Genomic DNA, 25,999 nt, shown 5'->3' on the forward strand with positions numbered 1-25,999 from the left:
TTTTTTAAATTTTTTATTTCCATAGGTTTTTGGGGAACAGGTGGTATTTTGTTACATGAGTAAGTTCTTTAGTGGTGAGCTGTGAGATTTTGGTGCACCCATTATCCAGGGGTAGTTTATCTTAGTGCAGAGTTAAACAGGACCATTAAGTTAACCTCTGGTTGGGATTACACCTCTAAAACAGGAGCTAGCTTTTTTGTTGGCAGCCACAACATGTTATTAATGTGTATTCAGCTTAATTCAACCATAACCTCTACTAAAGGAATCTATTTCTACACGTTTCTGTAAAATTTCTGCAGCTTCATTTTGTGTAAGTTTCAGTATTTTAAGATTTTCTTGAATCTTATTTTTCATAACCTATAAATCTGATAAAGTCTTCATGTAGGTTGCTAATAAATATGGTAAGTAATAGAAGATTAAATACAGAGCCTCTTGGTTCCCTACAAGGAAATGGTGGTTAACATTTTTTGGACGCAACCATTTAATCAGCAATGAATCTAACACATCTATATCTCTTTACTTTGCCCCAGAATACTATGAGAGACTATCAAATATTGTGCTGTAATGCAAGCACACAGTGAATACAGGTCACCCTCTGTAACCTCCCAGGGTATAGTAAGACTATCAAATCACAAAATACTCTCTGTTTTGCATGAGTCATTCTTAGTGAACGTATATTCGTTGACCCTGATATCTAACTGTTAAGCTGTTAAACTTACAATTTTCAGGTATATTCTGAGGTCTACAGAATATATCTCATTTGAGGAATACAGATGAGACCTCGGCAAAGACTGGAATGATGGAATAGGGAAAACAGGTAGGAAGGAAGATCTGTACCTAATTTCTTACATAGGCTACTGGGTACACATGTCTGCTGGCCTGGGAAGCCATACTTTCTCCAAAGGCTAAGGACAGAGTGGTGTGCAGAACGAAGAAGGACTTCTGGATGTCTGGTAGTTGCCTGCACCATAGGACTTTTCTTGAACTACTTTGTTCAGCTTTAATGATGGCACATCTCCCACTGGGATATACTTCCTGCGATAGGTATGGGAACTTACATCTCTCCTAGGAAAGGTGCTCAGTAACTTGTACTCATCCCATGGAAATCCTTTGGAAGCTACAAAATCAAAGACAATCTGGAGCTTGCTGCTGGCCAGGAAACGCCGCTCCAAGAACTCGCCACTGGGGGTCCGGATCCGCAGTTTGCTCACAGGCTCAGCATTTTCTTCCTTTGGCTCAGGAGGCAGGGCTTGCTCTAAGGACAGCCGGATGGCCTAGGGAGAGCAAAAACCAGGTGTTAAAATGTGGGAAGGACTGGACTATGGAGAGTGGGGAGGAAGAGACCAGAGAAAAAGCTGCTGCTTTCTAGAAATTCATAGAAAAGTCACTGCCCCATTTATTAGCCAAGCCTGATGCTTGAAAAATAGAATCATGTATTTTTCATTTTCTTAATATTAGCCCAATAGGCAAGTAATTAAAATAAATTCCACCTTAATGACACATATTATTAAATATATAGGAAACTACACAGAAAAAGCATTTTTTTTAACTGAAGGGCTCAGATATTTGTGATCAAAGACATTCATATCAAAATACCCAATTGATACCTTTCTAGGGTATGAATTAAAGCTATTAGATGCATTCAGAAAAGACACACACACACAGAAATATATTTATATGAGAAATACATTTTTCAAGTAGACGTAACTGCAGAGTTTGTAGAATACTGGATTATTATGTTTATGTCAAAATGGAATGGGGAAATTCTGTTTAGGGTGATGAAAACATTTTGGAAATAGTGGTGGTGGTTGGATAATACTGTGAATACAATTAATGCCACTGAATTGTATACTTAAGAATGGCAAGTTAGTGTACATATATTTTGCCACAATAAAAGAAAAGTTTTAAAACATGGAAAGAACTTCAAATATCAGGTTTATTGGTAGAAGAAGACCACAGTCCTAGTTCTGGCTTTGCCACTAACTCGCTATGGGATTTGGCCAAATCTTAGTCATTGATTTCTGGACCTACAGATGGACCAAACCCTTCATTTGACTTAAGCAGGTGAAGTAAACTGCTGGAAGGCCTTATGGCTAGCGTGGGCTTGAATCCAGGTTTTAGTATTACATTGTTTCGCATTTGTGACATTCCATTAGGAGATGGTCTCTGAGGTCCCTAATAACATTGGAATCTATAAAAATTACTAAAACCTTTTTTGTCTAGAACCCTGAGAAAGACTTCATGTTAGAATCCATGAAATTCATCTAAAGCAGTGCTCTGAGGAAATTCATAGCCTTAACATTCTCATGCCATTATAAATTAAAGAATAAAAATAAGTGAATTAAGAATTAGATTTTAAAAGCTAGTGAATTATCAGTGTCTGGGAACAAAAAAAATTTTAAAACTAGTGAAAAAAAAAACCCAATAAAATAAGTGGAAGGAAAGCTGATAATAAAGTAAAAGTATAAATAAATAATTTAGGAAAACAAGAAATATAAAACTAGTCAGCTAATAAATAAGCCGGTTCTTTGGAGGTAATAAACTTACACAAATAAAAAGAAACAAAAATGGTAACCTACAGAGGGTAGGGGAAACAAGGTGGAAGAGGTGACAGCTGGTGTTTTCTGCATATATGCCTATTTTGACCTATGCAAATTATCTGTTAAAAAATGTTTAAAATAACCAACAGAAAAAGTTGGCTCAGACACAAGTATGGATAAGAAATTAAGTAATTTGTGTCATGCAGGTGAATTTGGTTGGCTCTAATACTGAAGTATTTTTTTCAAATCATTCAAAATTTCTGCAATGTATAGAAAAAGCTAGTCTCGCCTATGACTGAAGTTATTTTCCCTCTGGAGGCACTGAATAACCACCTACCTTATAGGGGATTAGAGAGGTGGGAATTATATAGGCAATATATATAAAATTTTCAGTATGGCATCTGACACATAATAGGCTTCAGTGACAGTTGCTTTTCTCATAAGGAAGAGATCTACACAGAATATCAGATCTGGAAGGGGCTGCATTTGTCAAACAGCCCAATACTCTCATTTTTTATGTGAGGAAATTGATGTCCAGAAATGGAGACATAAGAAATACAGTTAAAAATATATTTTTGCTTTTTTTTCAGTCACTTTTGCCCTTTTTTCTGACAGCATGAGTGGCAGTTTACCTGATATTGGTGTTCTGTGACAGCAATGAGTTTCAGCTGAATAGTTCCAACTATTAAACTATTTCAGTAATATTATCATATATTAGTAACCAAATGAATGGATTAACCTGTGTATATCAAAATAAAATGCTAGTTGATATGCCAATTACAGCATTCACTATATAGTACCATAGTTATTTATTTACTGCCTGGCCTTCTTACTAGCCTGCAAGCTCCATAATGGCATGGGAGCATGTATTACTTCTTATTCCAAATGTAGTGCATAGTACAAAGTAGATGCTCAATATGCCCTTGGAAGGGAAGGAATAAACTGACATGCTAACGGAAATAATGTAGGTGAAAGTGCTTAGTATGATTATAGGCACACAGTAGGTGTTCAATAAATGCTAGAAGAATGTGAATCTCATAGCCTCTACTTCTAGTAACTAAGAATTAAACATCTTACTTCTCCTTTCTCTGAGGTATGATTCCTCCTTGCATTAACTGTTCAGATTAATTTTCCACATGTGTCCCTTAAAGGGAAACCATGAGTTGCTTTTAAGCATAAACCTCTGTGGATTAGAGTTATATACATTTTCTAAACTGTTAATGGGATCATCCATTTCTCAGTTAACAGTGGTGGTTCTTTTTTTTGAGATGGAGTCTCGCTCTGTCACCTAGGCTAGAGTTTATCTCGGCTCTCTGCAACCTCCATCTCCCAAGTTCAAGCGATTCTCCCACCTCAGCCTCCTGGGTAGCTGGGATTACAGGCGCGTGCCACCACACCTGGCTAATTTTTGTATTTTTAGTAGCGATGGGGTTTTGCCATGCTGGCCAGGCTGATCTCAAACTCCTGACCTCAAGTGATGCATCTGCCTAGGCCTCCCAAAGTGCTGGGATTACAGGTGTGAACCACTGCGCCCAGCCACAATGGTGGTTCTTTACAAGCATATCTTTGAGATTATAAAACATTTTTTCCCAATTACAAAAGTAATATAAATTCATTGCAAAAATAGATTAAAAGAAAAACATTAAAACTAATCTGTAGATTCACCATTAAGATAGCCATCACCAAGATTGTTTATATCCACTAATTTTAAAAATATTTTAACCATTAAGTGTACAATTCAGTGGCATTAAATAAATTCACAATGTTGTACAACCATCACTACTATTTATTTTCAAAACTTTTTCATCGCCCAGATACTCTTCCTTAATTTTTCAGGCATATTTTATATAAGTATATTTGAAACTTTTTTCAAAATTTGAGTCAGTGTTGTATTGAATAAAGCTTTATCCTTTCTGTTCAAAGTCATGTATTTTGTAATTGTTTTAAAGTTTTTATTAAAGTATACCACACATATGAAAAAGTACACAAATCTTAAGTGTACAACTTGATAAAGTTTCAAAGTCAACATATCTGTAAAACCAGAATGCTGATCAAGTATCTCAGAAGCATACCCTTTCCTGGGAACTACTTCCCCTTAAAGTCAGTATTCTGACTTCTGACAGTGCAGTTTAAAAATTTTTAATTAAATGCAATGTTATGGTTAGAAACATAGGTTTTGGGGTATGGCAGACATGCATTCAAATCCTGGGAATTAGGCAAATCACAGTCTTTATGAATTTCAGTTTCCTCATAGAAACAGAGCCAGTAACATCTTCCTCACAGCATCCTTCCATAAGATGCAGAATGTTTTTAGGTGGGCCGCCACACCACACTGCTCTTCCTTCCTCTCCGTGGATAACGCCAGCTGCCTAGTCAGTTCTGATGAGAGAATCTGAATACTTTGGTTGCTGATGCAGGATTCACACGCTAATTATGGTTCTTTTTGATGGGAGCCTCTGCTTCTCATCGGCCATCTTGGCCCTGTCCCTGACTTCACTTAGCAAATGCTGACACTTGGTCAGCACTCAGTGACAAATGCTGAGCATTGATCCTCATGCTATACGTAATACAGTGATCAACATATGACAGTTTTTGGTGCTATCATTTTTGTCATGATTATTCCTTTTCACCTACTTTAAATCAAAACTTAATGTGATATTTCTTGGTTTTCCCTCATTCTCTCCCTTTAATCCACCTGTCTGCTTGCTTTCTGTTTTGACATTTCCCTGCATAGTATAACAACAGATGCTACACTATTGTCTGAATTCAACCAATTATATTACAGAAGAATAAACAACAGTAGCTCATTACTCCATTCATTGTACAGACAATGTCTGCTCCTCAATGTATACAGTCTCCAGGGCTTTTCCCCAGAAAGAAAACAGACCTCATATATCCCACACCAATGGACCAATGTGGAAAACAATGAAGAGATATGAGGCAAATCAGCAACCTTGAGATTTGAATATCCAACAGTTCTACTGGCAAAAAAAGAACAAAAATATATCAGTAGTTCAGTTTCAAACATACTGGCTAAGAGCTAGGGCCTCCTGTAAGCAAACACTGTTGTAAAACAACAACATAAAGGACACCTACACTCAAACGAGTCATAGTAAACAACAGTGTTAAACTTCAGTTTGATTTGCTCAACAAATATAGTTTATTTGCATTATTTTTGGTTTGCAATAAAACAAGGAAACCTGGTATAAGTTAGAAATATGAACTAATCTGGGACTTCTTTTTCTACTAAAAATATGTGACTATTTAAAGCATTCATATCTGAGGGATGAGAAATGGCGCTATTTTTTGAAGTGAAATTAGGCAGTGAAAATAGACACCCACAAAAGACTGTCGCTACACAGTTACATTTTTTAAACAGAAAGAATAATACACATAATAGTCTCTTACAATAAGAATCAAAGACTGCCTTAATTTACTTTTATACACACACAGATGTATACATAAATACATACACACACATAACCTCTAGGCTTCTATGAGTATGTACAAATAACAGTTTATAGCTGGCTGAGGCACAGTGTTAAACAGGCTAAAGCTAACATTCATTAATTCCATGAATTCTTACCGAGCATCTTCTATGAGTCAGGCATTGTTCTAAATGATGGGAAAATAGCAGTGAACGAAATAGATAAAAAATTCTGCCTAAATGGAGCCTACATCCTAGTAGGGTAGGGATAAAGACAACAAAGACACACATAGGAAGAGACAGTATGTGCCACATAAGGACTTTTCAGTCAACAATGGACTGTATATACCATGGAGGTCTCATAAGATTATAATGGAGCTGAAAAATTCCTATTGCCTAGTATTTAGTGCACTATACTTTCAATCGTTATTTTAGGGTATACTCCTTCTATGTATTTTTTAGAAAAGTTAGCCATAAAACAACCCCAGGCAGGTCCTTCAGAAGGTATTACAGAAGAAAGCATTGTTATAAGAGATGACAGCTCCATGTGTGTTACTGCCCCAAAGACCTTCCAGTGGACAAGATGTGAATATGGAAGACAATGATATTGACGATCTAGACCCTGTGTAGGCCTAGCCTAACGTTCATGTATCTTAGTTTTTAATAAAAAGTTTAAAAAGAAGGAAAAATTTTTAATAGAGAAAAACATATATAAGGATATAAAGAAAGAAAAATTTTGGATAGCTGTACAATATGTGTTTTAAGCTGTTATTACAAAATAATCAGAAAGTTAAAAAAATTAAGTTTACATAAAGTAAAAGGGTTATAGTAAGCTAAGGTTAATTCATTGCTGAAAAAAGAAAATAAGTAAACCTAGTGTGGCCTAAGTGTACAGTGATTATAAAGTCTGCTGTAGTATAATGTCCTAGGCCTTCATATTCACTCACCACTTGCTCACTGACGCACTCAGAGCAACTTCGGTCTTGCAAGCTCCATTCACGGTAAGTACCCTACACAGGTGCACCATTTTTTATCCTTTGTACTGTACCTTTTTATCCTTTTTATTGTGCCTGTTCTATGTTTAGATATACAAACACTTACCATTGTATTACAGTTGCCTGCAGTATTCAATACAGTAACATGCTGCACAGGTTTGTAACCTAGGAGCAACAGGTTATACCATATAGCCTAGGTGTGTAGCAGGCTATACTATCTATGTTTGTGTAAGTAATGTCTAGGATGTTCGCACATCAACGGAATTGCCAATGACACATTTCCCCATCCTTAGGTGATACAAGACTGTATATCATTTTTCACAAAGTGGTGAGTGCCATGGAGGGAGTGCAGGGAATGCTGGCAGAAGGTAGGAGGAGGGGTAAAAATTTAAATACTGTAAACCTCAGTAAGCAAAGGTCTAAAGGAAAGAGGGTGCCACATGGATATTTACATCTAAAAGAAGTATATTATATGCAGGAGTCACAGTAAGTAACAAGGCCCAGGTGCCTGGCTTGATTGAAGAATAGCAAGGCAGCCAATATGGCTGGAATGGAATGAGCAAGGGGAGAGGGGTAGGAGTTAAAGTTACAGTGGAAATAAAAGAGACGGGTGATTAGATCTTCTATGGCTTTGGGAAGGACAATTAATAATTATTTTCCTATTTTAAAATTAAGGTATAATTTATATACAGTAAACTCTATCCTTTCATATATTTGCAAAACTACCATCACCAACAAAGAAGAGTTCTGTTACCTCTCTCCCTGTTCAAATTTTTTCATCCCTAGTTCCTAACCTCTAATCTTTATTCTGACCCTAGTTTTGTCTTTTCCAGAATGTTATATAAATATAACCATAAATGTTATATGAATGACTTCCTTCACTTAGCATAAGATATTTGAGATTCATCCATGTTGTTGAATATATCAGTAGTTTGTTACTATTTATTGCTGAGTAGTATTCCATTGTATAGATACACACACAGTTTGATGACCCCTTCTCCAGTTGAGGGACACCTGAGCTGTTTCCAGGTTTACGTGACTACAAATAAAGCTGCCATAAACATTTTCATACATATTTTTGTATGAATGTAAACTGCTTTGTGTGAAAGCAGTTTACTGTTACTTTCATTTCGCTTGTGTAAATACATACCTAGGAGTATGACTGCTGGGTCATAGGGTATATATATATTTAACTTTACAAGAAAGTTTCATGCTAATTTCCAAAGTGGATGTACTATTTAGCATTCCCATCATTAATGTATAAGAGTTTAGCTGCTCTTCATCTTTGCCAGTACTTGGTATTTTCCCTTTTTCTTTTAAAAAGCTTTCTAAAAGGTGTACATATATTGTGGTTTTAATTTGTATCTCCCTAATGGCTAAAAATGTTGAGCATATTTTGATGCACTGTATATTTTCTTTGATTAAGTGTCTTTCAAATATTTTGCCCATTTTAATACTTGGGTTGCTTTCTTATTACTAAGTTTTCAGAGTTCTTTATGTATTCTGGACATTAGATATATGATTTTCTCCTGTCTATGGCTTGTTTTTTTCAATTTTCTAGCAGTATTTTACAAATAGTAGAAGTTTCTAATTTAGATATTTGTTATTTTATAGGTTGTGTCTTTGGTATCAGATTTAAGAAATCTTTGCCTAACTCAAGGTCATGAAGATTCTCTCCAATGTTTTCTTCTGGGACTTGAATAGTTTTAGATTTTACATTTATGTCTATTACCGATTTTGAATTAATTTTTGCTTGTGATGCAAAATATGAATTGAAGTGTTTTAAAACTGGTTTTCTATGGGATTTTTTTGGATATGAATATCCAATTGTTGCAGCATCAAGTGTTGAAAAGACTATCCTTTCTCCATTGAATTGCCTTTGTATCTCTGTTGAAAATCAATTGACCATATATGTGTAGGTCTATTTCTGGACTCCACTGACTCATGGGTCCATTTTTTTGTAAATACAGCTATGTCTTGATTACAGTAAGTCTTGCACTCTGGTGATGTCCAACTTTGTTTTCTTTTTCAAAACTGTTTAGACTATTCCAGTTCTATTGCTTTTTCATATAAATTTAAGAATCAGTTTGTCAATCTCTACAATCTTGTAGATATTTGATTAGAATTACTGTAAGAATTCAGGTTTTATTTTGAGATGTAAGCCACTGCGAGTTTTTGAAGTGATGTGATGTGACAAATGATTTTTAAAGGATTTATTAAGACTATAGGAAAGGCAAAAATGGAGACATGGAATCAAGGTGGGAGGCTACCAAAGTAATCCAGGTAACAGACAACGGTGGCTTAGATGAGGGTGATAGTGGTGGAGTTAAACATTTAAATTTTGCATATATTTGCAGAGCCCACAGGATTTGCTCATTAAATATGGATGTAAATGAGAGAAGTCAAGGATAATTCCAAGGTTTGTGGCTCTAACAACTGGAAAGATTTTCCATTTATTGAGATAGGGAAGATTGTAGAAAGAGCAGGTTTGGGTGGGGAGGGTAGGATCAGTTGTGCAATTTAAAACATATTAAGTTTCTGATGTATATGAGACATCTAAGTAGACATGATGGGCCAGTAGCTAGATATTCAAGTCTGGAGTTCAGGAAAGGAAGAAGCTGGAAATACAAATCTGGGAGTCAAACGTATAGACAATATAATATAGTCAATATAATAGTCATAATACTGGATGAGATCAACAAAGGAGTAGAATGGATCCCATATAGGGACAGTTGATTTGACCCGATTCTGCAGTCAATCTCTGCTCCTGGCAACCTGGAGAGTATGGATAGCTTACTACTATTATGACCTCATTTCTGGATAAAGTAAATAAGGCAAATGATCGTATTTCCTAAATCAAAATTCAGATAGATGACTTTTGGTTGCTTCTGGATATAAAGAACAGCCTGTACCCTGTGATTTGGACACCATGAAGCTAGAATTTCCGGTCTGTTTTAATGGTTCATGAGAACAACGGAACACTTCAAACTGGAACTATTGAAGAAATTGTGGATATATAGTCTCCATAATTATAATAAGGTATATTTATGTATTGGCACCTACCTTATTGAATTGTAAAAATTCAGTAAGATAATTAATGCCTATAAAGTGATCACCACTGAGTTTAGCACATATTAATTGTGCAATAGATAGTGGTGATGATGCCAATGATGATGATGACAGGGATGATTATTATTATGGCCCAGTGTGGACAAAAGCAACTTACATAAGATAAAAATACAAATTATAAAGAGCAGTTTTACCTTAATAACCAGTTTATGGTCCCAACTTCATTCTTTGAATCTGGAGTGATAAGTAGAATGAATACTGGATAGAAGCTCTGGTTCTGCTTTCATCAGGCTTATGTTAAAAAAGTAAAAATTTTAAGGTAGGCTTAAAAATATCTTTCTAAAATTACTATTATTTACTTTTATTTATTTATTTTTTAAAATACAGACAGGGTCTTGCCATGGTGCTCTGGCTGGCCTTGAACTCCTGGGCTCAACTGATCCTCCCACCTCAGCCTCCCAAGTAGCTGGGATTACAGGTGTGTGCCACTGTGTTTGGCTAAAAATAGGCTTTTAAATCCTGCTATGATCTTACTCTCATCTTCTGTAAAACAGTAATAATCCTCACCAATTGTATCAGTCTGTTTGCACACTGCTATAAAGAACTACCTGAGACTGGGCGCGGTGGCTCACGCCTGTAATCCCAGCACTTTGGGAGGCCAAGGCAGGCAGATCATGAGGTCAGGAGATCAAGACCATCCTGGCTAACATGGTGAAACTCTCTCCCTACTAAAAATACAAAAAATTAGCCAGGCATGATGGCAGGTGCCTGTAATCCCAGCTACTTAGGAGGCTGAGGCAGGGGAATCACTTGAACCTAGGAGGCATAGGTTGCAGTGAGCCGAGATTGTGCTACTGCGCCATTGCACCCCCAGCCTGGGCGACAGAGCGAGACTCAGTCTCAAAAAAAAAAAAAAAAAAAACCAAAAAAACAAAAACCAAAAACCAAAAACCAAAAAACTGACTTGAGACTACGTAATTTATGAAGAAAAGAGGTTTAACTGACTCACAGGCTTAACAGGAAGGATGACCGGGAGGCCTCAAGAAACTTACAATCACGGTGGAAGGTGAAGGGGAAGCAACGACCTTCTTCACATGGTGGCAGGGGAGAGAGACAGAGAGCAATGGAGGAAGTGCCACATTTTTAAACCATCAGATCTTGTGAGAACTCTATCATGAGAACAGCAAGGGGAAAGAGCACCCCATGATCCAATCACTTGCCACCAGGCCTTTCCTTCAACATGTGGGGATTACAATTTAACATGAGATTTGGATGGGGACACGGAGCCAAACCATATTACCAATTTTGTAGAGTGGTTGTGAAGGTGAAATGAAAACTCCTTGAGGGCTGGACTATGCCTCACACCTATAGCATAATGTCCACAGCACCTGATTTAATAATTTGCACACAGAAGGAGATTAACTAAATATTTGCTAAATACTGAGTGAATAAAAGATCTGAGAGTCAAAAACCTTAGCTGAAAATTTCTCTGCTTACCAAAAACTCCATAGAAAAAAGTAGTACTCGGAAGGCTTTCTTGGAGTATAGATAGTTCACACATTTCTCTAGTTACTATCAAGTCCATCCCTTAATCAGAAAAAATGTATTATTTGGGCCTTTGCAGGGATGATTTTACTATATTGTGCTTTAGCCTTATGACATTTAAAAAGTTTTAAGGTGCTGTCATACATAACTTGCCATTGTCACAGTAGCTATTAGATATAGTTGGGATTTGTATTCACCACATTGCACAGCTCACTCTTGAATAGGAATACAGGAAACGTTGCTCTAAAATCTCAGTGCTAGAAAATGTGGAAACTTTCTGAGAAACTAGCCTTTAGATCTGATGTTATGCACAAAGTAAAACTTGTAAACTATCATATTTTCCTTTGTTTTGGCCCAAGATAAGTATAGAACAGATTTTATGGTACATGTGGAACAAACGTACAGCACCCTATCACATGGATTTGGTACCTATGCTAGATTATCTGTTGTCAACGTGTTAAGTCTTATCTTTGGCATTATCTTCCTTTGTCCTTTTCCTTTATTTCTATATCTATTCTTTCTTAATCCCTTTTAATTGCATGTATTCATCATGTAAGTTTCTTGAAGCTGATTTTGGAAAGAATAAGTACATATATAAATTAATAAAACAGGGGAGATGTTTGCTGTTGTTTGTTTTTCCTTCAGAATAGCCTTTCACCTTATTAGGGCCAATGACCAGATCAATATGCTTTTCTAGATTTTTGATTTCACTCCAACAGTTATTGCACAGCAAAATGAGGCTAACCATTAAGGAATTTCCCTGCAATCAAGGTGATTTGACTGTTCAATACTTGTTTTTTTCTAAAGGATCTTAGAATATTGAAGATAATCAAAACAATAAAAGTACTCTTGTTTTTCAATGTAATTATATGGGTTAGGATTTCCAGTTAGAAGACAGGTAGTGTTGCTGTGAAAAGTCAGGTGACCTGGCTTCTGATCCAGATTATGTGTTCAACCAGTTTGGTGACCATAGGTAAACCATATAATCTTTCTGGGTCTTAGTTTCTTCAGAGGTTGCACAATACCAGCTTTTCCCAAACAGTGGTTTGTCATACACTAGGATGCCATGATATGTTAATTGTTGTTCCATTAAAAAAAGGGGCAAATAAGTTTAGACAAGATTGGACTAAATGAAAATAAACCGTTTCTTAATGCTGGGATTTATAAGAGCCTTTGTGACACTTGGTTGAGGGAGAATAGAGTGCATAGTATTATCCAAACTTGCCTTTTATGGGAGCATATCAATAGAAAAATTTAAGTAATGACTAGGTGCAAAATATAACCTGTCCTCTCTCCCACTGTACCCCAACCTCTCACATGTTAACAGCTGGAATATATATATTGAATTATGCAAAAAGGTGTGGACAGGGTCTTCTGTAAGATGATGGACTTTATCTACATTTAGAAAGAGAGAAAGTTTCAGCTCATGGTAAATTAGGTAAATCATCAGATGAAATTACATATGCTGCCAAGCTCTAGATCCAGAACATTGAGTTAATTGGGTACCCTTGACATTTTGGCAAGCCAGTATGGTTGACGATATACTAATACACAGATACACACACACAAACACACACAGAGCAAGAGTGTGCATGTGTGAACAACAGCATAAAGCAGCAAGAATCCTAAACTATATTGCTTGAAATAGCTTAAAAGGATAGTGACTAATCTCTCCCTTATCTAAACTTCTGTGAAACTTGGCATATATGACTCCTATAGACACAATGATATATGGCTTTGTACTGGCATGGAGTATGAGAAAGAGCTTTATAGTCATAAAGTCCTGGATGAGAATCTCAGCTGTTCTCATTTCTGTACATGTAACTCCTCAATGAACTTCAGTTTTCTCACTTATAAAGATAAATCTCTAACCCTGTAGCTTGTTTTAATGGTTAATTGATAAGCATATGTAAAGCAGCTAGCAGATTACTTAGTACACAGAAGACACTCAACAAAATATCTTTTACCTTCCATTATTGATAGTCCTCAGAGTACAGAGACTAGGGTTTGTCAGGCACAATATCTTATATGTATGTGATACATACTCATAAGAGTTTTGACATGAATAAACTTTAATTTCCAAACAGTTAAGTTTCACATATCTTTCAAGACCTGACTCCAATATTACTTCTTCTGTACATTGTCTGATTATCTCAGCTGTAAAAAATTTTTTCCTTTGGCCTTGAACTCTCTAAGTATTTTGCTTTTATTTCTATGTCATTTAGCACATTTTTTCTTCATTTCCTGTTACTCCTAGACAGCCTGTATTTTCCCTTTAAGATGTAATATCTTCTTATAGGCAGAAAACATTTTATTATCCTGTTTCCCTTGCAGTGCTCAGCACAGGTCTTCTTCAAAAAACATTTCTTAAACAAGTGAAAGTGGTGGCATACTTTGACTGAGAGTAGTAACTAACAGAGTTTTCCTCAACCCCAGTTAGGGCCCTTCAGGCCTTTCCATTGCTTGTTAGATGGCTTCCTCTTTTTTATAAGTCAATCTTGCCATTAATCCTACATCTAAAAAAAAGTTCTGAATGTTCTTTTCTACGAAGCCAGCCTGAGAAGTCATTTGACCCCCATTCTGTTTGTGCCTACTGTACCTTAGGCATACCTCTATAATAATGTTTACATATAGTATTATAATTCTATTTTTATAAGAGTAGGAACTTCTGGAGGGCAGGATCCATGTCTGCATCATTGTTCCCTAACAGATTTGGGGCACATAGTACATATCCCAAAAATGTTTGCAAAATGAGTGAATGAAAAATCCTCTATATTGCTATGGACATGACATGAACTCAGAAAATCTATGAAGCTAAGTGAATTTCCCACATTTGGGGGCTAAAAGCAAAATGTTACGAAAGTAACTCACAGTATCTTTTGGTGGGTAAAGTGAAGCCTGTGAAAGGGAGTAGAGATATAATATTTCTATTCTTAGGGTGAAACAACACTTAGGAAGGATGAGAAATATTTGTCATCAAATATCTGTTGGCAACAAAAGGGGAAGATTATAGAAAATCATGAATCTAGTACAAGATCAAGTTTTCTAAGAGTTCCATACAACAGATCAGGAATGATTAAGAAAATGTTAGGTCTTCCATACTAAAATGAGTCTAGGAAAAGTAGAGAGAAATAAGTTGTAAGAAATATTAACAGTTTCGCAGCTGGGCGCAGTGGCTCACGTCTGTAATGCCAGCACTTTGGAAATCCAAGGCGGGCGGATCACTTCAGGTCACGAGTTTGAGACCAGCCTGGCCAACATGGTGAAATCCTGTCTCTACTAAAAATACAAAAATTAGCCAGGCATGGTGGTGGGCGCCTGTAAACCCAGTTACTTGGGAGGCTGAGGTGGGAGAATCACTTGAACCTGGAAGGCGGAGGCTACAGTGAGCCGAGATGGTACCCCTGCACTTCAGCCTGGGTGCCAGAACGAAGACTTCATCTCAAAAAAAAAAAAAAAAAAGAAAGAAAGAAATATTAACGCTTCAGTATCAAATACAGTGGAAATACAATCCACTTTTGAATAACTTTTCTTAAAATTATGCCCCACCTCACGTTCCTCTTCTTGTTCTTTGCGAATCTGCTCCAAACGAAACTGTTCTGCCATCTCTCTCTCATGAGCTTCCCTCTGTTGATAAAACAGAAAAGGAACAAGCACTTAACACAAACTTGTTTACAAAGAAAGAAAGAGAGAAATAAGGAAAGAGAAAGAAGAAAAGAGGAAAGAAAGAAAAAGTAAGTTACATTCAAAGGCTCATTGTCAACATGACTCAGAGGTATATTGTGGTAATAGAAACGTTTCTTTCTACAAGAATGGAAAGCAAAAACAAAGCATAGGTCTCTGATAATGTTAGGTTCCTATTCAAACACCTTTGATAGCTCTGAGTAAAGTGGCATTCAAGATCCTTCAGGACATCCTTTGGTCTTCCTTTCTGGCCTTTCCTATCTGCCCTGTACCCAAATCTAAAGCTATTTAATCAGCCTCTATCCATTTTCCATGCATTCTGGACCCTTGATGCTAGCTTATATTGCTTCCTCTTCCCTCCTACTGCTCTTTTTCTGTCCAGTTCACATATACCATCTCCTCTTTGAAACATTCCCAGTATAGTCCCACTCCCTGGCTCTCCAAAAAAAATAAAACCTGGAAAAAAGTTTCCACTGAAACTCCTACTCACTGAACTCTCACAGAACTCAGTGCTTCCCTTATGACACTTAGGATTCTTGGCTTATGTTACAGCTGCTTGTGTTCTTTACTTAATCAACTCTACCACATTGTGAAACTTCCTTTGAGAGCAGAAACTGTGGCCTATTCATTCACCTCTCCTCCAAAGCTCAACACAAAAGCAGGTACTTAAGAAGTATTCAATAAATCAATAGTTCCCAACCCTGACTACACATGAGAATCACCCAAAGAGCTTTCTAAAAATTGCTGGGTTCTATCATAGACCAACTAAAAAACAAATGAAATAGATACTAGGTTCATCTTGGTTTTCATTTTTCATGAAACAAACTTTATTTTTGTCAAAATGAACCATGCTTTAATAACCGTGGATAGGATTATATTCTTTCTGTTAACTAAATCTAGCTTTCTCTATTGCAAATCCAATATTTTTAGGGATCAAAGTGATAAAGGGTTGGCATTAAAATAATGAACAATTGAGTTATTTATCGCAGAAGTACCTGACCAAGCCTACCTTTGCTCTGTCAGCCTCAAGTGAAAGGCGATAGGCCTCATCTTGCTCTCTCTTCACATTTTCTCTGGCTTCACGTTCATCCTTAAAGAAAAAGATTGAAGCATTTTTTGACATATTACTTTTTTTTTTGAAAAAAGAGAAAAAAACTAATGGTAATCCTCTTTTTTTACTCCTATATGAACTTACAATTAAATAAGAGACTTTTAAAGTGTATAGGACATAAATAAGCAAATGAACAGTAAGATGAGCAGCATGGTACATAGTGGAAATAAGAATATTTGAATCCTAACTCTATAAACTGTGTGACTTTGTATAAGTTATTTAACTTCTCCAGGTCTCAGTCTCCTCACTTGCAAAACAGAAATAATATTTGTCTTACAGGGTCACTGTGAGAATTAAGTGCAATAATATATAAACTATCTAGCAAAGGACCTGGCACTTAGTTCATTTTCATTATTAGTTCTCTTCTCCCTTTCTCCTGATTTTTCTGAGATAAACTTGGAGACCGTCAGTATTGGAACTAAGGACTGAGAGGGAGAACAAAGACTAGGAAGTAATCCCTGGATCAGTGTAGAAGGAGGCCGAAAGCAAAATACTCTGGTTAACCCCATTCCATACCACACCACACCACACCACTAAAGCTCTGGTTACCAGTTAAGTATTTCCCCATTACATTCACACTCATGAAGTGTGAATAACAAAAGTTATCTAAGTTGAAAATCTCTTAGAATATTTTTAGCTTCTGAAGTGATTATACCATCTGCCCATATTTAAATCACGAATTCATTTAAAATTAAAAGTTAATTCATGAACAGAATTTCTCATCTGTTATAGTCAGAAGTATAGACGATATATACATATATACGTAACTTTAATAATAAATACCTACACCTGTCCACACTAGAGTGTAGGTTCCCTTTTTGGTCATTTATTTATTAGGCAGAACCATATAAAGTCACCAACATTTGTGACCTATAAAACTGGAAATTTCATAGCTAATTTCTCACTTTTTGTCTCTCCAATATATGCTTACTCAAGGCTGAATATATGCTCAGCATTCTCTTAGGTGAAATACCTAATCAAGACTGGCCTTATTCCTGAAGCCTAATACATTTTCTAGTTCCGATAATTCAATTAATTCTTAAAAGCTCTGGTATGAATAGGAACATTTCATTGCTTCCTAATCTTTCAAATAAAAATTAGAAAGAATTAGATGTTGCTGGCCTGAAGCTAATTGCTATAGTACAAAATAAGAAAAACCATGTTAAAACTGATGTCTACCCTTTCAGACATCTAAAAAGGATTAAACTTTTTTTTTATTTGAGGGGGAATCTTGCTCTGTCAACCAGGCTGGAGGGCAGTGGCGCGATCTCCACTCAATGAACCTCAGCCTGCTGGGTTCAAGTGATTCTCCTGCCTCAGCCTCCCGAGTAGCTGGGATTACACGCACCCAGCATCATGCCCAGCTAATTTTTGTATTTTTAGTAGAGATGGAGTTTCACCATATTAGCCAGGCTGGTCTCGAACTCCTGACCTCAAGTGATCTGCCTGCCTTGGCCTTCCAAAGTGCTAGGATTATAGGCGTAAGTCACCACGCCCAGCCAAGGGTTAAACTCCTAAGGATCCTATGCCTCTGTGGATAAGTCTATCTTTTCAAATTTAGATATCTCTTGAATGTAATCAACCAACTATGAGAATAATCTTACCTTTCTATATTTTAAATGGGGGAAATGCACAAGATGTTTAAAATTTTAATTTGACCTTACTTTCCTGACTTCACCCTTTCAAGTTATTTAAAGCTTCTCACAACATTCTGTACTTTCCCTCTAAAGCACTTACCATAACTGTAATTCATTATCATGTAATTATTTATTTAATGTGAAACTACCCCATGACACTGTAAGCTCCACAAAGGCAGAGAACTTGTCTATATTACATATGTCTGTATTCCACATACTGCCGAGTCTTTGGGAGGTGTTTAATAAGCATATGTTAAATAAATGAATTATCTTTCCAGGCATAAAATACTTATTGTCTACAGCAAAAATTAAAGAAAAAGATATAGCTCATCTACAAAATGGCTGGCCCAATCTGAGTCTGAAATTGACTGGCTGGGCAGGAATGACTTGTTATGCCACTATGTACACATAAAAAATGGACCTTCTAAAAGCAATCACAGCTGGAAGCCCTTTGATCACAAATATGGTTTATAATAAAAGCATTCTAAGTAAACAGCTCTGCTGACAAACAGACTACAGCAGATATGAAAGGCCATCAAATACAGGGATCTCTGCCACGAAATGTGGCACCTGGTGTATGTTCTTTACCTTGCTCACAGCTCTTCCTGACCATCCTGATAGATGGGCTGGCTTCGGCATGTGGCTCAGGATGAATTTTCCTAAATTTATCATGGTCATAGCTTCTTGTATGTTTGGTAGTTGTTGGTGAATAGTTATCATTTCTTCTTATCTGCTCCTCAGATTTTATACTTGCCTCTCCAACTGTCCTCTTCAGAGTCATCTCCAGTTTTGAGAAAGAAAACTGCTTATGTGTTTTCCCCATATTATTCTACATTATTAGATTTTTTAGAAAATCCCAGGTATTGTAGTTAACACTTAATGTATAAATTTGTTCTCATAACCTGTAGATTTGCCTCTGGAACTTATCTTGTGTCCTACAAATATTGTCCTTGTAGAGGTTCCCTTTGCTAAATCTAAGAGGGCATACCAAAGTAACTAGAAATTTTTACACATTGATTGGGTGGAGGTAGAACCGCTAGATTATGAGATTCAGAAACAGGTCTTAAGTGTTGCCTAGACTATGGCTTGGGTTACTTGTTATTCAAACACTCCTTGTCACACCAAAGTGAGAAGTTGGATTGCTCAGAAGTAAGTAATGGCCCCAGTAGGTAGCTTTCTTTGTAACATACTTGTCACTGCTCTCATATTGTGCTGTGCTACACTCATTTGTGTATTTGTCTCACTGTTCCCTACCTGAGCTGTACACTCCCAGGGGTAAAAGACTCTATTTCATATGTCTTTGTATTTCCTATAGCATCTAGTGTACTATCTTACATATGACAAGCATCTAAAATATATATTTGTTGGATAAATAAATGGAATTATCAGTGCTCAGTTATATACCAGAAATTCAGGAGCCTGTAAGTATTCTTCAATCTAGTAACTTTTATTTAAATATATTTTCTATCCTGAGTATTATAATGAGTTAGGAAGTACCAGAACTATAATTTACTTATTTTTAGTTAAAAATATTTTTTGGAGTACATAGTAGGTCAATGTATTTATGGGATATGGGAGATATTTTGATACAGGCATGCAATGGGTATAATCACATCACAGAAAATGGGGTGTCCGTCCCCTCAAGCATTTATCCTTTGTCACAAACAATCCAGTTAGAAGTACAATTATTTTGACTATAGTTACCCTGTTGTGCTATCAAAGGCTGGTATTATTCACTGTTTCCATATTTTTTGTACCCATTAACCACTACACCTTCCCCCTAACCACAGACCTTCTCCCACACCCCACTGCCCTTCCTAGCCTCTGGTAATCATCCTTCTACTCTCTATCTCCATGTGTTTAATTGTTTTGATTTTTACATCCTACAAATAAGTGAGAACATGTAACGTTTGTAGTTCTGTGCCTGACTTATTTCACATAACATAATGGCCTCCAGTTCCATCCATGTTGTTGCAAATCACAGGATCTAATTCTTTTTTACAGCTAAATAGTACTCTTGTGTATATGTACCATTATTTTCTTTATCTATTTGCCTATTAATGGACATTTAGGTTGCTTCCAAATCTTGGCTACTGTGAACAATGCTGCAACAATTATATTAGTACAGATATCTCTTTGATATACTGATTTCCCTTCCTTTGGGTATATACCCAGCAGTGGGATTGCTGGATCATATGGTAGCTCTATTTTCAGTTTTTAAAGGAACCTCTACACTGTTCTCCATGGTGGCTGTACTAATTTACATTCCCAGTAACAGTGTACAAGGGTTCCCTTTTCTCCACATCCTCTCCAACATTTGTTATTCCCTGTTTGGGGGATAAAAGTCAGTTTACCTGAGATGAGATGATATCTTACTGTAGTTCTGATCTGTATCAGAATTAGAATTTAAATATAGTCATTCTCACCATAAAGCCTGTTTTTTCCCCACTGTGGCACACTAGGTAGTTCAGCATAGTCCTCTATCTCCGAGACAGTAGCCATTGAATTTTACTACAATTCACTGAAAATGATGTCTATTAAAAATAAAATATTTTATGAGTTGCCAAATGGTTCCTAAAGTAAGAATTTAACAAAAAAATGAAATTTAGATGTAATTTATTACACCCTCAGTAGTGTTAAAGATTAATAATCATCAGTTAATTCCTAAAAGACTAATTCAAAATTCCGAATTATCAAACTGAAGTGGCTATAGACTTTTTTCAAATACTTAGCAAATGCATATACACATAGAACATTTACTGGTTTTCTGAATGCCCAGGTTAGAATGCATACTCTGCTCCTTGCTCTACCAATAGGTCCTTGTCAACAGAGACATGGCCCTGCTATCTATCTCTAGAGATACAGATCAAGATAACCTGAAGTTCTCTCAATATAAATACTTAGAGATAATAGGTAAAATACAACAAATATGTTCAAAAGTATTACTAAGCATATCAGAAAGAAAGAAAGAAAGAGAAGTTTCTAGGTACCAGAAATAAAGAGGAAACTCAAAGTGAGAGATATAAATGATGAGGTAATTCAAAACCTGACAAGGTAGGTCATCCGTCTTGATAACCTAGAAGCCCCACTGTGATCAGAGATCTCATTTTGGACTTAAGCAAGGTGAGGAGGTATAAAAATCATCTCTGGAGACCAGACGCAGTGGCTCATGCCTGTAATCCCAGCACTTGGGAGGCCAAGGCGGGTGGATCACCTGAAGTCAGGAGTTTGAGACCAGCCTGACCGCCATGATGAAACATGTCTACCAAGTACAAAAAATTAGCTGGGCATGGTGGCATATGCCTGTAATCCCAGCTCTTTGGGAGGCTGAGGCAGGGGAATTGCTCAAGCCTGGGCAACAAGAGTCAAACCCCATCTCAAAAAAAAAAAAAAAAAAAAGTTGTCTCTGGGATAACTTCTGCAGCCTAATGTAAGTAAAGTTGGAGCCTGGGAATGAGGTGTGGGGATGAGGGGAAGAAAAGTTACCTTAAGAAATAATGGTTGAAATTTTTTCAAATTTGATGAAAATGAGAAAGCCACTGATTCAAGAATCTTAACAAACATTAAGCAAAAGAAACATGAAGAAACTATACCAAGGCACATCATAACCAAATAACTTAAAGTTAATAATAAAAAAAAAATTTAAAAGCAGCTGGAGAAAAGAAAAGACATAATATGTACAGGAAACAATGACAGCAGACTTCATCAGAAACAGTGCAACTGAGAAGACAGTGAGGCAACATCTCTAAAGTACTGAAAGAAAGAAAAAAAAAAACAACCCTGTTAACCCCAGAATTCTATACCCAGTGAAAATATTTTTTAAAACTGAAGGTAAAATGCTTTTAAAACATATAAAACCTGAAAAAATTCATCAATAGTATGTGTATTACAGTAAAAGTTAAAGGAAGTCTTTCAGGTAAAAGGAAAAGGATACCACAAAGGAATGGCTTTGTGTTTAGACAAAGGAATAAACAAAACTGGAAATGGGAGCTTTATAGGTAAATTAATAGACTTTATTATTCAAAACTCTTTTTTTTTTTTTGAGACAGAGTCTCACTCTGTCGCCCAGGTTGGAGTGCAGTGGCACAATCTCGGCTCACTGCAACCTCTGCCGCTCTAGGTTTAAGCAATTCTCTGCCTCAGCCTCTGGAGTAGCTGGCACTACAGGCGTGTGCCACCAAGACTGGCAATTTTTTTTTGTATTTTTAGTAGAGATGGGGTTTCACCATCTTGGCCAGGCTGGTCTTGAACTCCTGACCTTGTGATCCACCCGCCTCAGCCTCCCAAAGTGCTGGGATTACAGGCGTGAGCCACCGCGCCCAGCCTCAATACTCTTTAAGAAACAATTGACTGTATCTCAATGCCATTTTTTACAGAAACAGAAAAACCCATCATAAAATTCATACAGAGTCTCAAGGGACCCCTAATAATCAAAACAATCTTGAAAAGTAACAAAGTTGAAAGACTCACGTTTCCTGATTTCAAAACTTACTATAAAGCTACAGTAATTGAAACTGTGGTATTGGCATAATGATAGACACACAGAACAATGAAACAGAATAGAAAGCCCAGAAAGAAATCCTCACACATATGGTGGATTGATCTTCAACAAGGGTGGCAAGACCATTCAGTGAAGAAAGAACAGTCTCCTCAACAAATGATGTTAAGAAAGCTGGATATCCACATGCAAAAGAATAAAGCTAGACCGTCATCATACCACATATTAAAAAAAAACAACTTAAAATGAATCAAGACCCAAATTTAAGAGCTAAAACCACATCATTCTTAGATAAAAATACAGGTGAAAATCTTCATGACCATGGATTAGGCAATGATTTCTTTCGTATGTCATTGAAAGCATAGGTGTAAAAAAGAAAAAAACAGAAAAATTATACTTCATCAAAATTAAACCTTTTCCACTCAAGAGAGTGGAAAGATAATCCACAGAATGGGAGAACACATTTGCACGTGATGTCTGATAAAGGATTACTATCCAGAATATATAATAAACTCTTGACAACTAAACAACAAAGAAACTAAACAAGCCAATTAAAAAATGGTCAAGGGCTGAGTGCAGCGGCTCACGCCTATAATCCCAGAACTTTGGGAGGCCGAGGTGGGTGGCTCACCTGAGGTCAGGGGGTCGAGACCAGCCTGACCAATATGGTGAAACCCCGTCTCTACTAAAAATACAAAAAAAAACAGAAACAAAAAAACACACACATGTGTGGGGGTGCCTGCCTGTAATCCCAGCTACTCAGGAGGCTGAGGCAGGAGAATTGCTTGCACCCGGGAGGCAGAGGTTGCAGTGAACCGAGATCGCGCCACTGTACTCCAGCCTGGGCAACACAGCAAACTCTGTCTCAAAAAAAAAAAAAAAAAAAAAAAAGTCAAAGGACTTGAATAGACATTTTCCAAAGATGTATAAATGGCCAGTACACACATGTTCATAGTGGCATCATTTACAATAGTCAAAAGGTGGAAATAATCCAAGTGTTCAATAGATGAATGGATACACAAAATATGATATATACCTATAGTGGAATATTATTTAGCTATAAAAATAATTTTAATTATCATATATACTACAACATAGATGGACCTTAAGGACATTGTGCTAAATGAAAGAACCCAAATGTGAAAGGACCAACATTGTGTTTCCACTTACATAAGGTACCTGGAATAGGCAAACTCACAGAGACAGAAAGTAAATAGAGGTTGCCAGAGGCTGAGGGGAAGGAGAATGGGGAGTTATTGCTTATTAACTGTAGGGTGGTTTTTTTTTTTTTTTTTTTAAATAGATGCCCTCTTTATCAGGCTAAGGAAATTTTACTCGATTCCTATTTTACTGAAAATGCTTATCAGGAATAGATTAGCTTTTGTCTGATGCTGTCTCTGCATCCACTGAGATGGTTATATCATAAATCACACTGATTTTCAAATCTGATAAGGTAAGAAAAATTAACAAAAGGCATCTACAATGAAAAGGAAGTAGAATTCTCTTTATCCACAGATAAAATGATTAGAAATGTGGAAAATTCTATGGATTCTACCAAAAAGCTATTATAACTAGTAAGTGGGTTTAGTAAAGTTGCAGAATATAAAACAGATAACAAGCAACCCCCTCCCATCTCCTCCCCTTCCTTCTTTCTTTTATCTAGTCAAGTGACGCAGTGGGAGTGCAGAAAGAACAAAAAAATTTGTTACTGGTTGTGGTCAATTAGTTGTAAACACTACTTCACTTCGACCAGCCTATATTTCTATATACTGGCAACAAATACTCAGAACTTACAGTTTTAAAATATCATTTATAATAGCATAAAATATACGAAAATACTTGGGGATAGATTTGACAAGATGCAAACAATCTGTATGTCGAGCATCAGAAAACACTGCTGAGAGAAATTAAAGACATAAATAAATGGTGAGATAAACAAATCATTCTTGTGGATTAGAAGAATCAATATTTTTATGTCAATTCTCTCCAAATCATCTACAGATTTAACACAATTACAATCAAAATACTACCAAAAATTGTTTTGGTAAGCTGATTGTAAAATTCATGTGGAAATGCATAGGACCTAGAAAAGCCAAAAGAATTAAGAAAAAAAAAATAACTAAATTAGAGGACTTACACTACTTGATTTCAAGATTTATTACAAAGCTGAAGTAATAGTAATTCTGTATGGTACTGTTGTAAAGATAGAAAAAACAAATGGGAAAAAAAAAGTACAGATATAGACCCATGCATGTATGATCAACATATACGTTTGACAAAGGTGCAAAGGCAATGCAGCGGAAAAAGGAAAACCTTTTAAACAAATAGCACTAGAACTACTGGATATCCATCTCTTCCTGACCCTGAAAAAAAAAACCTTCAACACACACATCACACTATATACAAAATTTAACTAAAGTGGATCACAGACCAATGTGAAATCTAAAGCTATAATACTTATAGAGGAAACATAGGAGAAAATAGTGACCTCAGGTTAGGGAAATATGACCCAAAAGCATGATACATAAAAGAAAAAATGTTTAAATTGGACTTCATCAAAATTTTAAACTTGTTTTCTCCAAAAGACAATTGAAAATGATATTGAGTGTGCCTATGTTAAAATATCACATGTAACCCATAAATACGTACAACTATTATGTATCCATAAAAGTAAAAATAAAAAAATTAAAAATCAAAGTTAAAAATTAAATGTGAGGTAAGTAGAAGACAAATATTACTACTACAATTATAAGCTGTTCATCTAACAGTGGAATTAAGAGTTATAAAACATTTCTTGACCAGGGAAATACTATCTGATATTTATTCTAGTGAATTATCATGATACAGTAAGAAATATTTTTGATTAATAAGCAACAATAAAACAAATCTCTGTATATTATGCTCCCTCAATAAAACTATAATTCTACTACTAAATGCAAAATATTCACTGCAGAATACATTGACATAAATAATTGGTATTTATGAAAGAGAAAGTAATAGTGACAAAACCACAGACTAAGAGAAAAATCTTTGCAAATCACATTTCAAGTAAAAGACTTGTATCTAAAACATATAAAGAACTCTCAAAATACAAAAATAAAAGGACCCCAATTTTAAAATGGACAAAAGATTTGCAAACACTTCATCAAAAGACACATAGCAAATAAGCACGCTAAAAAATAAATGCATCTCATTAATCATCAAGAAAATAAAAACCAAAACCACAGTGAGACACCACTACACACCTATTAGAATGTCTCAGTTTAAAAGACTAACCAGGCCGGGCATGGTGGCTCATGCCTGTAATCCCAGCACTTTGGGAGGCCCAGGCAGGCGGATCACGAGGTGAGACCATCCTGGCTAACACGGTGAAATCCCGTCTCTACTAAAAATACAAAAAATTAGCCGGGTATGGTGGTGGGCGCCTGTAGTCCCAGCTACTCGGGAGGCTGAGGCAGGAGAATGGTGTGAACCCGGGAGGCGGAGCTTGCAG

At 36.2% G+C, this 25,999-nt stretch overlaps 1 protein-coding gene across 1 annotated transcript in view; it reads right to left on the reverse strand.

The window, feature by feature from the left end:
• The window catches only part of LOC105533247 (FAS-associated factor 1), a 266,264-nt gene that overhangs the window by 30,305 nt on the left and 209,960 nt on the right, over positions 1-25,999 (reverse strand). Inside the window, exons 10-12 of the mRNA XM_011971639.1 lie at positions 16,270-16,350; positions 15,126-15,203; positions 1,059-1,274 (exon numbers count right to left, since the gene is read on the reverse strand). Of these exons, the coding sequence (XP_011827029.1) occupies positions 1,059-1,274; positions 15,126-15,203; positions 16,270-16,350 (375 nt within the window). The remainder of the gene's footprint in view (positions 1-1,058; positions 1,275-15,125; positions 15,204-16,269; positions 16,351-25,999) is intronic.

Source organism: Mandrillus leucophaeus, unplaced genomic scaffold (genome assembly GCF_000951045.1).
Source record: "Mandrillus leucophaeus isolate KB7577 unplaced genomic scaffold, Mleu.le_1.0 Scaffold1232, whole genome shotgun sequence".
Taxonomy (NCBI): domain Eukaryota; kingdom Metazoa; phylum Chordata; class Mammalia; order Primates; family Cercopithecidae; genus Mandrillus; species Mandrillus leucophaeus.